Below are 19,578 nucleotides of genomic sequence, written 5' to 3'. Positions count from 1 at the left end.
CCCACCGAAGCACAACCCACCCCAGACCCATTCTCTGACATTTACCCCCTTCACCTAACACTACGGGCAATTTAGCATGGCCAATTCACCTAATCTGCACATTTTTGGACTGTGGGAGGAAACCGAATGGTGGAGAGAATTCCTGGATGATGTGCACATTGTATTTTCCATTGTCTATTCAATGAACCACATTTTGTACCATGTACTGTCTATTTGTAACAGGGGCTGTAACTAATACACAGCTGTGCCTTATGATTTCAGGTAATGGGGCTGACCCATGCAAGTTTCAAGCCTGCAATGAACATTCTGAATGCTTGGTGAATCACTGGACAGGAGAGTCAGAATGTGTCTGTAATGCTGGGTATATGAGTGTGGATGACTTACCCTGTCAAAGTATTTGTGATATAGACACAGACTTCTGTCTTAATGATGGCAAATGTGATATAATTCCAGGCCAAGGAGCAATCTGCAGGTATGTTCCAGTTGACTTAGTTAAGCAAAATAACAATTCTTATGTCATATTCAGATAACCTGAACATGCATTGTATTTAATTTATTGCGTAATTTGTTTTGTAGTACAGAATCTGGAAGTCAGATCAGCTATTCTCTCTTTTCACATCTTCTAACAAATTTATTGCCAGTTGTTCCTTGTTCAGATATTCAGATTTTCAATTGTGTAAATAAATTGCTAAGTACGATTTTCATCATAACTGTATCTACTAAGAAAAGATTGTTTTCCATATTATCAATGTTAATTTATGCACCTGTATATTTTTTCAAATCTCCATTTAAGGTAATCTGAGTTCAGAAAAATGATGTTATTTTTTGGTAACCTGGTTAAAAACATTGTTGAAGATTTTGAACTCAAAAGTTTAACACTCTATTAGACATGGGAGTAAAACATACCCATCTTCCATCTCATGAAACTGTTACTGAAATTTTAATTCAAACATCCAATTTGTGAACATTTGATCCTGGTGACTGAATGATAAAATAAGAGTCAGCTATGTTGTGCTTTCATTATCGATAATTGTCTGAAATCTCTTTATACCCAACATGGCATTTAATGACTATAATTATTCAAAATATCAATAATCAAGTTTGATAGTTCAATGCTTGTAGAAAATGTCTGATCACAAACGTAGAAAACATATTAACAACAAGATTCTGCAAAGTGCTGACAAGCTCAACATTAGTCAAATATATTTTTGATAGAAGAGAACATCAAAATTCAACATAGATATATTGATGGGAGATACGTAGTGATGTTGCTAAGGAATTGCCAGATGAGGCATTGAGGAAGTTAATGCTGTTAAGGAGGCAGTGATTTGCTTGAACTGTAAGAGAATGCAGCACTTAGTGCAGCACAATTAGGCACTGTCTTGTTGCACATTATATTGTATGGTAGCTTGTGTAAAAAGAATGTAACAGCTGTGTGTGCCTCCAAGTTCCATAAGAGTTGTGTTGTGGAACATCAAATGAATCTTCAAGCCATATAGCCCCCAGGCAGACAGGGAGGTATTTTGCTTCAAGAATTTATTGCAGGCAATGGAAGGATTCTGAATTTCCATAAAAGTCCAGTGTTCTACATTAATAAAGATGGCAGTGATCTCCATGTAACAGCTTTTTGGTGGCATTATTCACAATATAGCCCTGTACATGAGGCAATGCAAGTTATTCTGAATGCACTGAGTTCCCAGTAACTACAGCAATAGGGTCCATCAGTTAATTGTAGACGGATGTCTTTTGCATCTATGCTATTTGACAGTTGATAATGCAGCCATTCACCAAGATTATTTCTGAACTAGGGAGATCCATTTCAAAATATGATACAGCACTCATACCATTAACACGGGAAAGTTCAGAACACTAAGAAGGACAGAGATGACAACATAAAGCATACAATAGTGCACAATTTAAGAAATGTGTTTTATTTTTTCACAGATGTGAAAAATGTATTTTGGTGGAAGAAACACAGAAAAGCAATACAAGTACAATGGTACAACTTTGAGGGGAGCACCAGAGTATACAATGTCTACATTATTATTAAAGAAGAATAGAATATAAAAGCAAGGGATTAATGCTACCCCTCTAAACCATTGATCGGACTTCATTTGGGGTATTGTGATCATTTGTGCGCACCGTATTTCAGGTGAATGCAATGGAGATTTATTAGAAGGACGCCAATAATGAGGGATTTTGAATACGAGGAAAGATTAGAGAAATTGGGCTTATTCTCCTTGAAATAGAGAAGGTTAAGAGGTGATCTTATTTAAGTGTTCAAAATTATGAAGAATTTTGACAAGATCTGGGTGCTCCGGTTTCCTCCCACAGTCCAAAGATGTGCAGGTCAGGTGAATTGGCCATGCTAAATTGCCCGTAGTGTTAGGCAAGGGGTAAATGTAGTGGTATGGGTGGGTTGCGCTTCGGCGGGTCGGTGTGTAGAAATCTAATAAAGAAGGACACTCTGTTTCTATTAGTTAGATGTCAGTAAGTAAGGCTTACAATTTCAAGATTGTCAGCAAGACAGCTGGGAGTGAGTTGAGGAGAAATCTCTTTATACAGGCAGTTGTTGGGATTTGGATTGCGCTGCCTGAGGGAGTAGTGGAGAAGAATTCCATAGGAGCTTTCAAAAAAGAACTGGATATCTATCTGAATATGATGAATTTAAGGCTGGAGAATGGGACTAGCTGTGTAGCACTGTCAGAAGTCTGTATAGACATGATGGATCAAATGGCATCTTTCTGTACTGTAAAAGTCTATGATTCCATAATTCTAACATTGTCTTGTAGTTTGTTTTTAGTACTTTCTTTGCAAATTGCACAGATAACATATCCATTGTGCAAAATTCAAACACAGTTTGCAAGCTGAGATGCAAAATGTCCATATTACAGAGGAGGAAGTGCTAGATGTCACGAAGTGCATAAAGGTGGATAAATCCCCAGGACCTGATCAGGTGTACTCTAGAACTCTGTGGGAAGCTAGAGAATTGATTGCTGGGCCTCTTGCTGAGATATTTGTATCATCAATAGTCATAGGTAAGATGCCTGAAGACTGGAGGTTTGCTAACGTGTTGCCACTGTTTAAGAAGGGTGGTAAGAACAAGCCAGGGAACTATAGACCAGTGAGCCTGACGTGGGTGGTGGGCAAGTTGTTGGAGGGAACACTGAGGGACAGGACGTACATGTATATGGAAAGGCAAGGACTGATTAGGGATAGTCAACATGGCTTTGTGTATTGGAAATCATGTCTCACAAACTTGATTGAGTTTTTTGAAGAAGTAACAAAGAGGATTGATGAGGGAAGAGTGGTAGATGTGATCTATATGGATTTCAGTAAGGCGTTCGACAAGGTTCACCATTGGAGACCGATTAGCAAGGTTAGACGTCTCGGAATACAGAGAGAACTAGCCATTTGGATACAGAACTGGCTCAAAGGTAGAAGACAGAGAATGGTGGTAGTGGGTTGTTTTTCAGACTGGAGGCCTGTGACCACTGGAGTACCACAAGGATCAGTGCTGGGTCTACTACTTTTTGTCATTTATATATATGATTTGGATGCAAGCACAAGAGGTACTGTTAGTAAGTTTGCAGATGATGCCAAAATTGGAGGTGTAGTGGACAGTGCAGAAGGTTACCTCAGATTACAACAGGATCTTGATCAGATGGGGGAATGGGCAGAGAAATGGCAGATGGAGTTTAATTCAGATAAATGTGAGGTGTTGCATTTTGGGAAGCAAATCTTAGCAGGACTTATATACTTAATGGTAAGGTCCTAGGGAATGCTGCTGAACAAAAAGACCTTGGAGTGCAGGTGCATAGCTCCTTGAAAGTGGAGTCGCAGGTAGATAGGATAGTGAAGAAGGCGTTTGGTATGCTTTCCTTTATTGGTCAGAGTATTGAGTACAGGAGTTGGGAGGTCATGCTGTGGCTGTACAGGACATTGGTTAGGCCACTGTTGGAATATTACGTGCAATTCTGGTCTCCTTTCTATCGGAAAGATGTTGTGAAACTTGAAAGGGTTCAGAAAAGATTTACAAGGATGTTGCCAGGGATGGACGATTTGAGCTATAGGGAGAGTCTGAACAGGCTGGGGCTGTTTTCTCTGGAGTGTCGGAGGCTATGGGGTGACCTTATAGAGGTTTACAAAATTATAATACCATAAGACCATAAGACACAGGAGTGGAAGTAAGGCCATTCGGCCCATCGAGTCCACTCCGCCATTCAATCATGACTGATGGCCATTTCAACTCCACTTAGCCGCAATCTCCCCGTAGCCCTTAATTCCTTGTGACATCAAGGAATATAACCTTTTGGTTATACAAAAGGCTGTATCAACCAATTAAAGTGATCTTTATTCAATCTTTTTCATTTGAATTGTCATTTGCCTGTTAGTATATATTTTAGTCCAAGGATATAAAAATGAAACCCTGTTGATATTTCTTTATTTTGGGGTCATTGACTAAATGTCAGTTTACAAATCACCCTGGAAACTGCAACTGCAAAATTTATGGTTGAATCAGAAACAGGAGAAAGGGTATCAATAGTTGAATGCACTTCTCCATAATGTTAGTGTTACATTTTCTATCAGAGAATAATATTTAAAAATATGTTTAATCCATATTTTGGCTGCAAAACTCCAGGAAGTGAAGATGCAATATATCCACAATGTTGCAACTGACCTTTCAACAAAGTTGATGAAATGTTAATCTCAAGCCCGAAGAGCCTTTAGCCTTAGAAGAACAAAGTTTTTTTCTCTCAATTGTAGGATATACAGTCCTTCTGGTATGAATACTCCACACAATGCAATGAGTGATCTTAAAAAAAAGCAAACTGGAATGCTTCATACAAACATGAGAATGAATGTTGCATGCAGCATCAAGATTTATAGGCCTTACCACAGAATACAACCAATTCTGTGAAGAGGTTCTGGAGACTGGTATAACTATTTGATTAAAAGTTAGGTGTATGCAGCTTCACTGTCTGCATCTTTCTTTGTGCACATTTCTGGAAACTTAGTTCTAACTAGATTCTTACCTTTCAAATCAAGAACCATAGTGCTCCAGAACAAAGAACAATACTTTGATAACGTAAATGCAAAATAGCAAGATTTAAAATTTCACTTGGCTTCCATCTGGTTTCATTTTCTAGATGCACAGTGTTAAGCATTTTTGATTTGCATGAGGGTCATGGACAGGATAACTAGGCAAAGTCTTTTCCCTGGAGTTGAGGAGTCCAGAACTAGAGGGCATAGGTTTCAGGTGAGTGGGAAAAGTTGCCTAAGGGGCAACTTTTTCACGCAGATGATGGTACGTGTATGGAATGAGCTGCCAGAGGATGTGGTGGAGGCTGGTACAATTGCAACATTTAAGAGGCATTTGGATGGGTACATGAATAGGAAGGGTTTGGAGGGGTATGGGCCAAGTACTGGCAGATGGGACTAGGTTGGGTTGGGATATCTGGTCAGCATGGATGGGTTGGACCGAAGGGTCTGTTTCCATGCTGTACATCTCTATGACTCTATGTCCTTCCATGATTTAAAAGCACTCTGATATAAATGTCAGGGGTATTGAAAACAATCACTGACATTTTGGACAACTGGAGCCCTATGCTGTCAGTCACAGCAGACAGCCTGAATCTCCTCACTACTGCAGCTATATATTGAATTTTCTGTTGCTGTGCTCACCAAATTCAGGTCAATCATTTTTTTAACTTTGACTCCACAGTTGTGGAGTTCTGCATGAATTCCACATTAAAATTTTGTAATATCATCGGGCTTGTTTTTTCACTGATTTGCTCTACTTTTGGTGAAAATGCATACACACTTGTTGAATGGTGACGTGTTTAGTGCTAGTTTTCGCCAAGTATGCAGTCATTCTTGACTAATGTCTATTTCTAGATTCTGAACAAGAAAATGATGAATTCGAACCTGGATTATTGTTCAAGCTTTCGTGAATGTCATTAAGTGGAATAGTTGAGTTTCTTGGTGTGATTATAACAATAGAGTATTTATCATGAGCTTAGACTGTGGAAGGCCAGGAATGCGTGTGTGTCTTCAGTCCTCACATCAAACTTCACGCCCTCTCCTTCGTAACAGTCTGCGCGTTTTATTGAAGTAAAAAGAGAAAGTGCTTGTGTACTCAGCAAGCATCAGTGGAGAGGGAAACAGAGTTAAAACTTCAGGTCAAGACCATTTCAGGAGAATTGTGAGAAATTAGTGATGTACAGGTAATATGTTTTCAGCAAGGGCTGGATGGAGCAAGGACAAAGCAAGACAGAAGAGATTGAATGGCAGAAGATAGTCTTACACAGCCAAAGGAAATGGTGGTGGGGCAAGAAAAGTCAGTTGTGCCTCGAGCAGGAATGCTCCTGTTTGAAATCAAAAATATGAGAAATAAAAGGATAAAAAAAGGCAAATAAAATTAAACAAATTGGGGTTGTGGACTGAAGTTGTTGAACACAGTAAAGTGCCTAGTCAAAAGATTAGGAATTGAAAAATTTGCTTAAGGATCAGAACCAAGTATCTTGGTTTTTTTTTGCTTGACTGTCATGAAATGAATTATTGTGCAATGCTGTGAGTGTTGTAGCTTCACAGGAAAGGATTGATTGTTACAACTCCCATAACACATATATCTCACACATAAAGAATTTGACAACAGGGATTACATCTGATAACCTTGTTGAAGATTCAAGACTGAGAGCCACTAAACAAAGAAATATTCTTATAAGTCTTTCTTGCATGTTCTTCTAGCTTTGTGGATAAATTTAGTAAGATTTTATTCAGAATGATGTAATTTTTAATGTAACAAGCTATGAATGCTATCTTTAATGAATGAGGGAACAGAATGGTTTTGTGGCTGATGGTAGCTTAACCTACTCAAGTAACAGAAACTGATTTTTGTCGGATTGTCATTTAATTAATCATATATTTGCATATTGCTAATTTTATAGTCAGCAGCTACTTGAATCAATCATCATTTTTGCTCTGGATATTAATGTTATTGAAGTATGACATTATGCATATGTGCAAGATTTTTAACTACTCAGTCTTATTCAAACAATGATTGCGTAGTGACAGCAATAGAACACTGTGATGTAAATATGTGTTAACATATAACCTTTAGTTTAGAGGTTGAGGTACTTAATATATGTTAAATGGCAAAACCTGATTTAGAAACTGGCAATAAACCTGCAGTGAATGCAATTCAAACAGTCTTGGAGTTTGTTACACTGAAACATTGGTGCCATGTTGACAAAGTTAATAATTAGAAAGGTAAGATAATAAACAGCAGGAATGCTTACTTAGCTAAAGAATAGGAGACATGACATTGCAGTTATTCTAAATAAAGAATCTAATGTTTAGTCGAAAGAATTAAGGAAAATTTTGGAATTGAATGGCAGTTAGATTCGTAGAGATGTACATCATGGAAACAAGCCCTTTTGTCCAACTCATCCATTCGGGCCAGTTATCCTAAATTACGTTAGTCCAATTTGTTAATTTACATTTTACCTGTGAGCTGTAGCGTGTCACATTGCCATGGAGATAGGTAGACCTGAGTCCAGTTCTTTGTTTTAGAATAATTTTCTGTGACAGTTGACAGGATGGGTTGATATAAGCAGTGAAGACACTGTGTCAGCATGGAGTCTTTTTTCAGTTTATAACTCTTAAGAGTCAAGAGGTAAGGCTAGAGCCAAAGTAGAGTAGATCATCCATGACCCTACCTTTGAAAGGAGCTGGTATAAGGCAAAGTTGGAAAGGGGAAAAACAACTCAAAAACTTGTTTAGCTGGAAGCTAAAGACATAAATCGACAGTAATCCTCCGGGAAAGGCAGTTAACCTTTTTACAGTAGGAGTTCTGGAAGTAATCAACTTGGTTGCAGTTTGAAAGCAAGGACGTTTTCTGATTTTTAACCTCTGTGCAGGAGCCACAGGGAAGTCTGTACTTGAGCTATTGAATACAGAATCATAAGATCAGCATGAAATTGGAAGGTCACGACCGAAAGCCTCCTTAAATCTTATACCGTGGCAAACAGCTGTAACACTGAAAAAAAATTAATCCAGAGTGTGGTGATGTTCTTTTTGACTTGGTCCCAGGAAATTTGAATGAACCATAAAGATTTCATGACATATCTTGTTTTGGTTAACAAAATGTGAAATCTTATAGCATGGTTCATTCAGTAAATTTCTAAGTGGGTTTGGATTTCTTCTTTAAGTGCAAATGGTTCCTCATAGGATTGTAACAACGAGCTCTGCAGTTCCTCCCTGAACATTTTTGATGCTTTACCTCTCTCCTGCCCCTTTAAGTTGCTCCTTAAACCCTACCTCCTTAGATTAAACTTTTAGTCACCTATCCCAATATCTCCTTATGTAGCATAATGTCAAATTTCTTCCAATAGTATTTCTGTGAAGCACATTGGAATAGTTTATTACATTAAAAATAACTACACAAATGAAGTTGCAGTTGTTACTGAGTCTGATAATTTGAGAAAAGTGAATTAAAATCAATAAAAAAAATTAATTCAGTGATGCAGGTAATTCTGTTTTGACTGTTTGTTAAGTCAGCTCTATTAAGGCTTTTGTGGTGCAGTGGTAGTGTCCCTACCTCTGAGCCAGGAAGCCTGAGTTCAAGTCCCAGCTATACCAAAGGTATGTAATACCATCTCTGAACAGGTTGATTAAAATATCTAAGTCATCTCTTATGCTTTCAGGGAGGTGACTTCAGAAGCCTCAGTGATATCATCGTTTCTGATAAAGGGTCTATACAAAGATATTAACTTATTTTTCACCCTTCCAGCTATTGAGTAGCCTGTTATGTAATTCAATTATTTCTATTCTTATTTAAAACTTCTGGCTTGGAACTGAACATCCTTTTATCTTAAAACAGAAGTGGTCTGACATTCAGCTAAACTAATAATAAATCTTTTGACTAATAATAATAAAAAAAGTGAAGATGACGGAAATATTAAATTGAGAAAGAAGGCGCTGGAATAGCTCAACAGGTCTGGCAGCTTCTGTCGAGAGAAAAGCAGAATTAATGTTTTGAGATCAGAGTATTTCTTCAGAATTACTGTATTGTCTGATAATGCTGAAATATTATCCATACATAGAAAATATCACAAAATGGTTTATTGCTGCATTCCTGTATTTTTATTTTTATTTGTATTTTTATTCCTGTATGTTTATTGCTGTTAATACTAAGCAATCTTAACTCAACTCGCTAGGTAAGTTGGTCGGCAATTAAAATTGTTTTATAGGATTCACCAGCAGTTATTGTACAGACTCTGATTTTAACCTATTCTTCTGAGTAAGGAAGAAGGAAACTGGCCAAAGCCACATGCAAATAAGCAGAATACCCTCCATCAATGTCATTAGATCCAAACTTTTGTTTTAATCAAAAGTCTGTGTAGGAAACATAGTGGATTTTCTGTCAGCTGAACCTAGGGGGAAGAGGAGTCAAGACCAGAAGATGTCCAATAAAGCATCTTCATTTGACTTTCATGTTGGGGTCAGAGGTGCAGGAAGGTTTTTGTGAAGGAACACTTTGGCTTTACCTACCGGTCTCTGATTCACACCACCCCATCTTCTGCTAAAGTAGCAAATGTTGCATCAATTGAGTGTGTATCTGTGCATGTTATAGTTATGATTAAGATACTATCTAGGGAAAAGGTTAGAGAATATATTTTTAAAAAAAGTAAAATCCCAGCAGTCCTGAAGATTTGTCATAACACATCTAAAGAGCTGACTAAAAATAATTCATAAGAACTGGTTTCTACCCGGGAGGAGTTTGATCTGTGAAAGGGTAAATTAGTCTGCACTTGTGCTGTGTCAAATACTGTCATCCAAAATGGAACACTGGTCAACACCTTTGTCTTTACCAGATGCATGTTTATCAGATGAACACCGACTCCCCAAAATCTGCCCTCTCCTCCCAAATTCTTATTTCTCTGGAAACACCATTTACTCAATATATTTAAATGTTGGCAATCATTTCTTGGACCTGGTCTTGTATCAATGGGTTTCCTCACAGTGACCTGCTCGATGTGGGCAGAAACCTAACTGAGGCTGTGGAAATCTGGCCACCAACTTAGAACGTTCTGCTTTGCATGCTATTAAAGGATGTAATCCCACCTGCCTCAAGTACTGCCTTTGGTTTGCTCTTATGATAGGAGATAAACATTGTCTATTGTGCCCGAACAATAAATTGTTAGTATTCAAATCTAGATGTAACAATGGTTTATTCCCTCTTGGTAGGTGTCGTGTGGGTGAAAATTGGTGGTACAGAGGAGAGCATTGTGAGGAGTATGTCTCAGAAACTCTTGTGGTGGCCATTGCTTTTGCTTCAGTGGCTGGGTTCCTTTTGGTAGCTTCTGCTGCGATCTTCTGCATAGCCAGAACTCTTCGTGCTCAATATGCCAAAAGTGTCCCTCAACAATCTACAGAGTGAGTAACAGCATAAATAGATGTATTAAAAACTAAAGGAAGGAATGCTTGTCCTGACTCCTCGAAGGTGGCTATAACAGAGACCTGACTCAAAGAAAGGAAGGTCCTGGAGTTAAATATTCCTGGATCCAAGGTCATAGAGTCATAGAGGTGTACAGCATGGAAGCAGACCCTTCGGTCCAACCCATCCATGCTGACCAGATATCCCAACCCAATCTAGTCCCACCTGCCAGCACCCAGCCCATATCCCTCCAAACCCTTCCTACTCATATACCCATCCAAATGCCTCTTAAATGTTGCAATTGTACCAGCCTCCACCACTTCCTCTGGCAGCTCATTCTATACATGTACTATCCTCTGCGTGAAAAAGTTGCCCCTTATGTCTCTTTTATATCTTTCCCCTCTCACCCAAAATCTATGCCCTCTAGTTCTGGACTCCCCAACCCCAGGGAAAAGACTTTGCCTATTTACCCTATCCATGCCCTTCATAATTTTGTAAACTTCTATGAGGTCACCCCTCAGCCACCGATGCTCCAGGGAAAACAGCCCCAGCCTGTTCAGCCTCTTAGTATAGCTCAAATCCTCCAACCCTGGCAACATCCTTGTAAATCATTTCTGAACCCTTTCACGTTTCACAACATCTCTCCGATAGAAAGGAGACCAGAATTGAACGCAATATTCCAACAGTGGCCTAACCAAAGTCCTGTACAACCGCAACATGACATCCCAACTCCTGTACTCAATACTCTGATCAATAAAGAAAAGCATACCAAATGCCTTCTTCACTATCCTATCTACCTGCGACTCCACTTTCAAGGAACTATGCACCTGCATTCCAGGTCTCTTTGTTCAGCAACACTCCTTAGGACCTTACCATTAAGTGTCTAAGTCATGCTAAGATTTGCTTTCCCAAAATGCAGCACCTCGCATTTATCTGAATTATCTGACACCTCCAATTTTGGTGTCATCTGAAAACTTACTAACTATACCTTTTATGCTCGCATCCAAATCATTTATGTTAATGACCAAAGGTAGAGGAGCCAACACCGATTCTTGTGGCATTCCACTGGATCCTTGTGGTCACTGGCCTCCAGTCTGAAAAACAACCCTCCACCACCACCCCCTGTCTTCTACCTTTGAGCCAGTTCTGTATCCAAATGGCTAGTTCTCCCTGTATTCCATGAGATCTAACCTTGCTAATCAGTCTCCCATGGGGATCCTTGTCGAACGCCTTACTGAAGTCCACACTGATCACATCTACCGCTCTGCCCTCATCAATCCTCTTTGTTACTTCTTCAAAAAACTCAATCAAGTTTGTGAGACATGATTTCCCACGCATAAAGCCATGTTGACTGTCCCTAATCAGTCCTTGCCTTTCCAAATAATGTTCTTCCTGTCCCTCAGGATTCCCTGCAACAACCTGACCACTGCCGAGGTCAGGCTCACCGGTCTATAGTTCCCTGGCTTGTCTTTACCGCCCTTCTTAAACAGTGGCACCACGTTAGCCAACCTCCAGTTTTCAGGCACCTTACCTGTGACTATTGATGATACAAATATCTCAGCAAGAGGCCCAGCAATCACTTCTCTAGCTTCCCACAGAGTTCTCAGGTACACCTGATCAGGTCCAGGGGATGTATCCACCTTTACCCGTTTTAAGATATCCAGCATTTCCTCCTCTGTAATCTGGACATTTTGCAAGATGTCACCATCTATTTCCCTACAGTCTATATCTTCCATATCCTTTTCCACAGGAAAGACTGATACAAAATACCTGTTTAGTATCTCCCCCCCATTTTCTGCGGCTTCATACAAAGGCCACCTTGCATAGGGTAACGAGGGAGAGAATAGGGCCCCTCAAAGATCAGCAAGGCCTCCATCTGTATTATAACAATTCTGTGGTTCTGTGAATGTCCTATAGTTGGCTGCTTACCCTGACTTAACCCTTTGGGACTGGCTGTTAACTGCTTCTTGTGGCATCAAGTTCCACATTCTAGTTTTTGTTTGGGTAAAGGTCTTTTTCCTGAATTCCCTATTTAATCTGTGATTGTTCTATATTTACAGCTAGTAGTTTTGCCTCCTTCCTCCACCAAACAGAGTTGTAGAGTCATAGAGCTGTACAGCATGGGAACAGACCCTTCAGTCCAACTTGTCTGTGCCAACCAGATATTCTGAACTGATCGAGTTCCATTTGGCCCATATCCCTCCCCTCCTATTCATGTAACCATCCAGATGTATTTGTAACTGTTGGAAATTGTAACTACCTCCACCATCTCCTCTGGCAGCTCATTCCATACTGCATCACCTTCTGCGTGAAAAAGTTACCCTTCAGGTCTTTCATTTCTCACCTTAAACCTCTAGTTTTGGACTCCCCTATCCTGGGAAAAAGACTTTGACTATTCACCCTATCCACGCCCCTCATGATTTAAAAACGTCTATAAAGTCATCCCTCAGTCTCTGACGCTCCAGGAAAAACAGCTCCAGCCTATTCAGCTTCTTCCTATAGCTCAAATCCTCCAATTCTGGCAACATCTTTGTAAATATTTTCTGAATACTTTCAAGTACCAACAATGTTCCTATAGCTGTAAAGATGGCAATATTTTTTCTACCTTTACCCTATGAAACTCTTTCATAATCTTAAATGCCTGTATCAGGCTACCCTTTAGATTTGTCTTTTCTCAAGAAAAGAATCCATCTTATTCATTTTTTTTCTGACAGAATTTTACAGTTTTAGTTGCTTCATAGTTTATTTTTAACATGCTAACATGAATATTTTGTTGAATGTTCTCGAATGCGGCCTAAATGTACGTCTTGATTATCTTTTGTTTTTTGACAAAAGTGTTTAACATATGTGTGTTTGTATTCTTAAGTATGTCTTAAGTTGTCAATGATTCCTGTGCCTTATGCTAGAATATTGATAAAAGCATGCTCTAATCCTTCCCTAGACAAAGTAATAGCCTGGAATCAGTGGAAAATGGAACAAAATATAATCCTATGTATGAAAGCGATGCCACAACTAGTTACAGTCACTACAATAAACGTTATCCACAACTGGCCTCATACAGCTCAGGCAGTGCAGAGGCATCTGCCAACTTCAGCAGTGATGAAATCCGACACATCTATGAGCACAGTGAACTTAGCAAAGAGGTAGGTTTACTGTAGAATGTTGCGACCTGGGAACCATCTCTTGTGTAACGACTGAATGTTTCATATTTCAGTCACTGCAAACCTTAGTCCTGAAACTTCATTTTATGTCAGCTGCTGCATTAGCTCTCTTCTAAGCAACACCTTGGAATAACTTTTGAGGGTAAGCGCACTGCTCACCCCTTGGAAAGTGTTGATGGTCAGCTGACAGACCTGAAGGAAACCTGTTAATGTGGGTGGACTAAATTGGTGCAGAGTGGGTGGTCGTGAAGTTCCTGACCTTAGGAGCTGCTGCCCATTCATCTTCTAGCCGATCTGAATGATGTCCTGTACTGACGGCATCTGCTAGGATTGCAAGCCTTCCCAGAAAGAAGGATCTGAGGCACATATAACTGGATTCATTCAGCAGGGAGAGTTCGAGCAACTTAGGAAGCTAGGCAAGGTTTTTGGAGGGGTGTTTTAAAGTCCATGCAGAAAGAATTGAGTGGGGGGAGGATTCCATCTTCTGGATGGCTCTCTGCTGTTCAGTAGTCACCCTTCCCCTTTAAAAACAGACCTCTCCCACTTGCCTGCCCATCCCTGCCAACCCCTTTATAGCATTGGCAGAATATTATTGGGTTCAAATGAGCTGCGAGCAGGATGAATAAATCTTTTACAATTTATTTTAATATGGCATGCAGGCTGTCAATATTAGTGCCAAACAAACCCCACCCCATCCACCCCTCTATCCACTACTATTGTGGGGGTATGCTCAGAGGTGGATGGGGAGGTGGAGGGTTGAGCACCCATCCTTTTTTATATGAACCACACCAATAATATGTCTTGATGAGTGTATGTTCAGTCCCCTTGATAGAGAATCCTTTTCATCATTTTCAAATCCTTTTGTGTTTTACTCCTGCCAATCATTATGATCTCCAGCCTAACAATTCTCCAAGACAGATGCACTGCTCTAGCCTTGACTTCTTTGGCATCCTGGACTTTAGTCTGGCATAAATAGTTATGCCTTCGACTGAGGGTTTTTACTACAATATTGTAATTGTGTTAAGATGCAATGAGTGATACCAATGGAATGCCACTTTCTGTATTAAAATATAAGTTGTCCACAAAAAGTAATAATATTTACTCAATGGTGGTTTTGTTTTAGTAATTTGTAGCTCAGTTGGCTGGATGGCTGGTTTGCAATGCAAAATAAAGCCAACAGAATGGGTTCAATTCCACTACAGGCTGAGGTTCCCATGAAGAACTTTCCCTTTGCCTGAGACGTGGTGACCCTGAGGTAAAACCATCACTACTTATCTCTCTCTAATGAAAGAGCAGCCCTGTTAGAACTTTGGGAACTTTTCCTTTACAATAAAAGCTTCAAAACTCAAATCTTGTTGAGTCATTCTTTCACGTTTGATTTTCTATCTAAAACTTTATCAGTCTTTACAGAGATCATAGAGAGGCAATAATCAAGTTTCAAAAGATTGGATGAAATTATTTTTATTCACAGGTGTTATAAATCCCCAATTTAGGTAATGTAATTCTAATTGCTATTTATTTTGGTAACATTTTCCATAGTCCATAATAATGTTAAAGAAACATTTGAGGATTATTTTTTCGTGGTTTCAGTAATTTAACTGTAATCCTTAATCTATTTCACAAAACATTACACAGCTGCCTTAGGAGCTGTTATTTTACAAATATAAGGCCTGTGCAAATTATTGGTTTTGGATATCATTTTCTATAAATAAATTCAACAAAATGTTTTATTTTTCTGTATCAGCTTTGACTTTACTCCAAATATTCTTTAGTCAATTAGTTACAGTTGATTATCAAGTGGGCATTATATAATTTTAAGGCTTATTCTTTTTGCAATCAACTGATCTTTCAGAATTGACTTTCACCATGAAAACTAAAATGCAGTCAAAACATATGATAAGTATAACAATCAGAAAGCTCCTCTAATATTTATGTTATTTGTAGCATGCATTGCGAGATGAAAACAATTGATTATGTAACTCTGTATTTTTGGTGGTATTTCAGGAAATCCAGGACAGACTACGGATAATAGATCTATATGCTAAAGATCGGCAGTTTGCAGAATTTGTGAGACAACATCAGATGTAAGTTATGTAGGTGATGACTACACCCCAATGTTCTAAAGGAGATAGCTGAGGAGATTGTAGGTGCATTAGTGTTGATCTTTCAGAAATCACTGGAGTCAGGGAAGGTCCCAGAGAACTGGAAAATTTTTAACGTGGTGTCCCTGTTTAAGAAGGGAGGGATGCAGAAGAGTAGAAATTGTAGATCAATTAGCCTGGTCATTGGTAAGATTTTAGGGTTCATTAGTTTGGATGAGATTGTGGAGTACTTGGATGTGCATGGTGAAATAAGGCTGAGTCAACACGGCTTCATCAAGCGTAGGTCATGCCCATGTTAGATTCTTTTTAAGGAGTAAATGAGCAAGTTAGATAATAGAGAGCCAGTGTACGTGATCTATTTGTATATCCAGAAGGCCTTTGATATGGTATAGCACAGGTGGCTGCTAAATAAAACATGAATCCATGGTGTGAGCAGCAAGGTACTAGCATGAATAGAGGATTGGCTGACTGACAGAGTGGAGATAAAGGGTTTTTTTTCAGGATGGCAGCCAGTGACTAGTAAAATTCTACAAGGTTCAGTGTTGGGACTACTACTATTTACGTTTATACATGAACGTGAGGACATTGTTGCTAAGTTCACAGATAACACAAAAATATATGGAGAGGCAGGTAATGTTGAGGAAGCATGCAGGACTTGGAGAGTGGGTAAAGAAGTGGCAGATAGAGTACAATATGGAAAAAAATATGAAATTTAATTTCAAGAGAAAGAGTAGAGTTGTTCACCATTTTTGAATGGTGGCAGATTACTGTTGTGCTTTGCAAAAAAGCTCTGATTGTGGAGTTTTTGCGTGAATAGTCAGCATGGCTAAACAACTGTACTGTGCAATTGTCTTGTTTCATTGACAATTTTGCTTAATTCTTTCTTCACTAGAGGTGCAGATCATACCAAAACAAATCCTACAAATTAATCTTTCTGAAGAAGTAGAAGACAATCCTAAAATGGTAAGAATTCCAGTTTTATTTATGTAAATATTTTATTAACATACTTGTGCTGATATTTCCCATGGAAAATAATGCCCAGATTTTTGTCCAGGAACCACATGTGTAGAGTTGGAAGAAATCCTGGCTTGGCAAAGCCAAAAACGGTGACCCAAAGATCAGATTTCTGGTCAGATGGCGGGGGTGAGATTATACTGGAGCTTGGACTCAATAGCTCTCGAATGAAGATGGAGATGGACTGAGAGGAAGGGCTGCTTTAGTGCATCAGTGCATTGATTCAGAAAATATAAAACAGCCCTTCTCCTTCACATACCCTCATTCACGCCATCTCACTTCCCATTCCTCATTCATGCAAATCCATGCTACACCATGCCCTGTACTCCCTCCATGATAATCTAAATTCCTGTAACTACCATCATGGCCCTTTGGACCCTCTATGCCAACCTATGCACCTCTTCTGACACTCATTCCCCATGCTAACTTAATTCGTTTTACCTAACCCTGTGCTTTTTATAATCCTTTGTAGACTTATGCCAACTTAGTGCCAACTCGTGCCAAAATATGCATCCTCACTCACCATCCATTAAGCTAACATACTAATGCGCCTGGTATCCTGGTGACCCTATGTCGATTGGAGGCAGAGCCCAAGTCATATCCACCTTTAACTCTCCACCCCAGCTTCACAAAGCCAGCTTCCATTTAGCCTCTTTACTTGCGGGGCCCTGTCAATACCAATGCTGGTTAGACTTTGTCTGAACTTTCAGTCAGGAAATAGGTGGTTTGTACAGCATTCCATAAAATCCAATTCTGTGACTAAATCTCACAAATAGTTAATTAGCTGTATAATACTTTGGAACATGTTGAAATTGAAGAAAATAGCACACAAATGTAAATCTTTCCTTTGGACCTCAACGCACCGACTTGCTCACAACTGTGGCCTTGTCAGAAGCACTCTTTTTTCAGCCAATATTAGCACAGAATTAAAGTTCACTTCTTACTCTATTCCACAAAAGATATGTTGTGAAGAGGACTTGTGTATCCCACAAAGGGATAGGTGGATTAAATGGCTGGGCAAAGATCTGGCAAACAGTGTGCAAAGTGGAAAGAATAAAAAGGAAGCACATTATGTAAATGATAAGAGGTTGCAAAGCTCTGAGATGCGGAGAGATCTGGGTGTCATCTGTTATGGATTACGCCAGACTCCTCAAAACATTTTTAAGTAGGTAGCCCAGATCGTAACTTTGCTATTTGTCTAGCTAGGTGTATAGTGGATATTCCTGGAGTACATTGGCTGGGTCAACTGCTAATTTTTAAATAAACAAATTTTATTCACAAAATTATGGAATGAAACACAAAGAACAGAAAACAGAATACTGGATAATTTATCCAATACAAACCTGACTTAATGAAGCTGTTCTGAAAATATCTGCAACAGTCCCAAAACACACATCACTTAGCACAAACAGCAAACAGTGGCACAGGCAACTTACAGTTCAAAATTATAAGGGCAGAAGGATAGAGAGAAGGCTTCTTTCTCCTGTGACTCTTACTCAACTCACTCCTGAACTGAACTGAACTGCACAGCTAGACAGCTGGCCGGGCCCCCAGGACTATACTAGTTTTTCAAAAGACTTTTCCAGCTTTTGGCCTGAAGCATTATCTGTTAGGCTAAACAACAAAGGAGTGCTGTGGTGGGAACATTACTGGGGGTATGCAGAATTGTAGAGTTTAGGTTAAAATCAGATCAGCCATGATCTTATTGAATGGTGGAGCAGGCTCAAAGGGCCAGATAGTCTACTCTTGTCCCTTGTTTGAATGTTTTGCACTCATCCAGCACATGAGTATCTAAATCCAATCTATAACATTTTAGGTTTCAGTCTCTGTTTTTATCTAAAGTATTCAAAGAAGAACCTGTTCCTGTAACTTGATTAAGTTGCATTGCATTGTTGGAAAAGTGGCCACTTTTTCTTTTTTTTTCAGATTTTTCAATTCTTCTATCAATCGTACCATCAACAAGAGAGAGACAAACATGGGTGTTCGGACACTCACATGCCCATCGTTACAATGAAACTTTCAGTAAAATTGTTATTCAGTTCTGTCATTTTATTAACACCCCGTGCTGGCCTCCTACCTGCCCTCGACCTGTTCACCCCGTGCTGGCCTCCTACCTGCCCTCGACCTGTTCACCCCGTGCTGGCCTCCTACCTGCCCTCGACCTGTTCACCCCGTGCTGGCCTCCTACCTGCCCTCGACCTGTTCACCCCGTGCTGGCCTCCTACCTGCCCTCGACCTGTTCACCCCGTGCTGGCCTCCTACCTGCCCTCGACCTGTTCACCCCGTGCTGGCCTCCTACCTGCCCTCGACCTGTTCACCCCGTGCTGGCCTCCTACCTGCCTTCGACCTGTTCACCCCGTGCTGGCCTCCTACCTGCCCTCGACCTGTTCATATCCAACTGCCGCCGCGATATTAACCGCCACCTGAACTCCCCCACCCCTCTCACCCACTCCAACCTCTCACCTTCGGAACGCGCAGCCCTCCACTCCCTCCGTTGCAACCCCAACCTCACTATCAAACCAGCAGACAAGGGAGGCGCGGTAGTAGTTTGGCGTACCGACCTCTACACCGCTGAGGCCAAACGCCAGCTCGCGGACACCTCCTCCTACTGCCCCCTTGACCATGACCCCACCCCCCACCACCAAACCATCATCTCCCAGACCATCCATAACCTCATCGCCTCGGGGGATCTCCCATCCACCGCCTCCAACCTCATAGTCCCACAACCCCGCACCGCCTGTTTCTACCTCCTGCCCAAAATCCACAAACCTGACTGCCCCGGCCGACCCATTGTCTCCGCCTGCTCCTGCCCCACCGAACTCATATCCGCCTACCTTGACACCGTCCTGTCCCCCTTAAT

The 19,578-nt window shown here is 40.1% G+C and overlaps 1 protein-coding gene across 4 annotated transcripts in view; it reads left to right on the top strand.

The window, feature by feature from the left end:
• Positions 1–19,309, top strand: part of impg2a (interphotoreceptor matrix proteoglycan 2a) — a 77,198-nt gene extending 57,889 nt beyond the window's left edge. For 3 of the 4 annotated variants that reach the window (XM_043701125.2, XM_087992683.1, XM_043701127.2), the window contains 6 exons: positions 262–472; positions 10,252–10,440; positions 13,383–13,584; positions 15,607–15,686; positions 16,597–16,667; positions 18,645–19,308. In XM_043701125.2, coding sequence (XP_043557060.2) covers positions 262–472; positions 10,252–10,440; positions 13,383–13,584; positions 15,607–15,686; positions 16,597–16,633 — 719 coding nt within the window. In that variant the 3' untranslated portion in view covers positions 16,634–16,667; positions 18,645–19,308. Of the gene's footprint in view, positions 1–261; positions 473–10,251; positions 10,441–13,382; positions 13,585–15,606; positions 15,687–16,596; positions 16,668–18,644 lie in introns of all 4 variants that reach the window. The other variant, XM_043701126.2, reaches the window with a different exon arrangement.
• Positions 19,310–19,578: the final 269 nt, after the last annotated feature.

Source organism: Chiloscyllium plagiosum, unplaced genomic scaffold (genome assembly GCF_037043375.1).
Source record: "Chiloscyllium plagiosum isolate Xiang-an unplaced genomic scaffold, Cpla_swu_hap1 HiC_scaffold_12, whole genome shotgun sequence".
Lineage (NCBI taxonomy): Eukaryota > Metazoa > Chordata > Chondrichthyes > Orectolobiformes > Hemiscylliidae > Chiloscyllium > Chiloscyllium plagiosum.
This window is presented reverse-complemented; position numbering and strand designations above follow the sequence as displayed.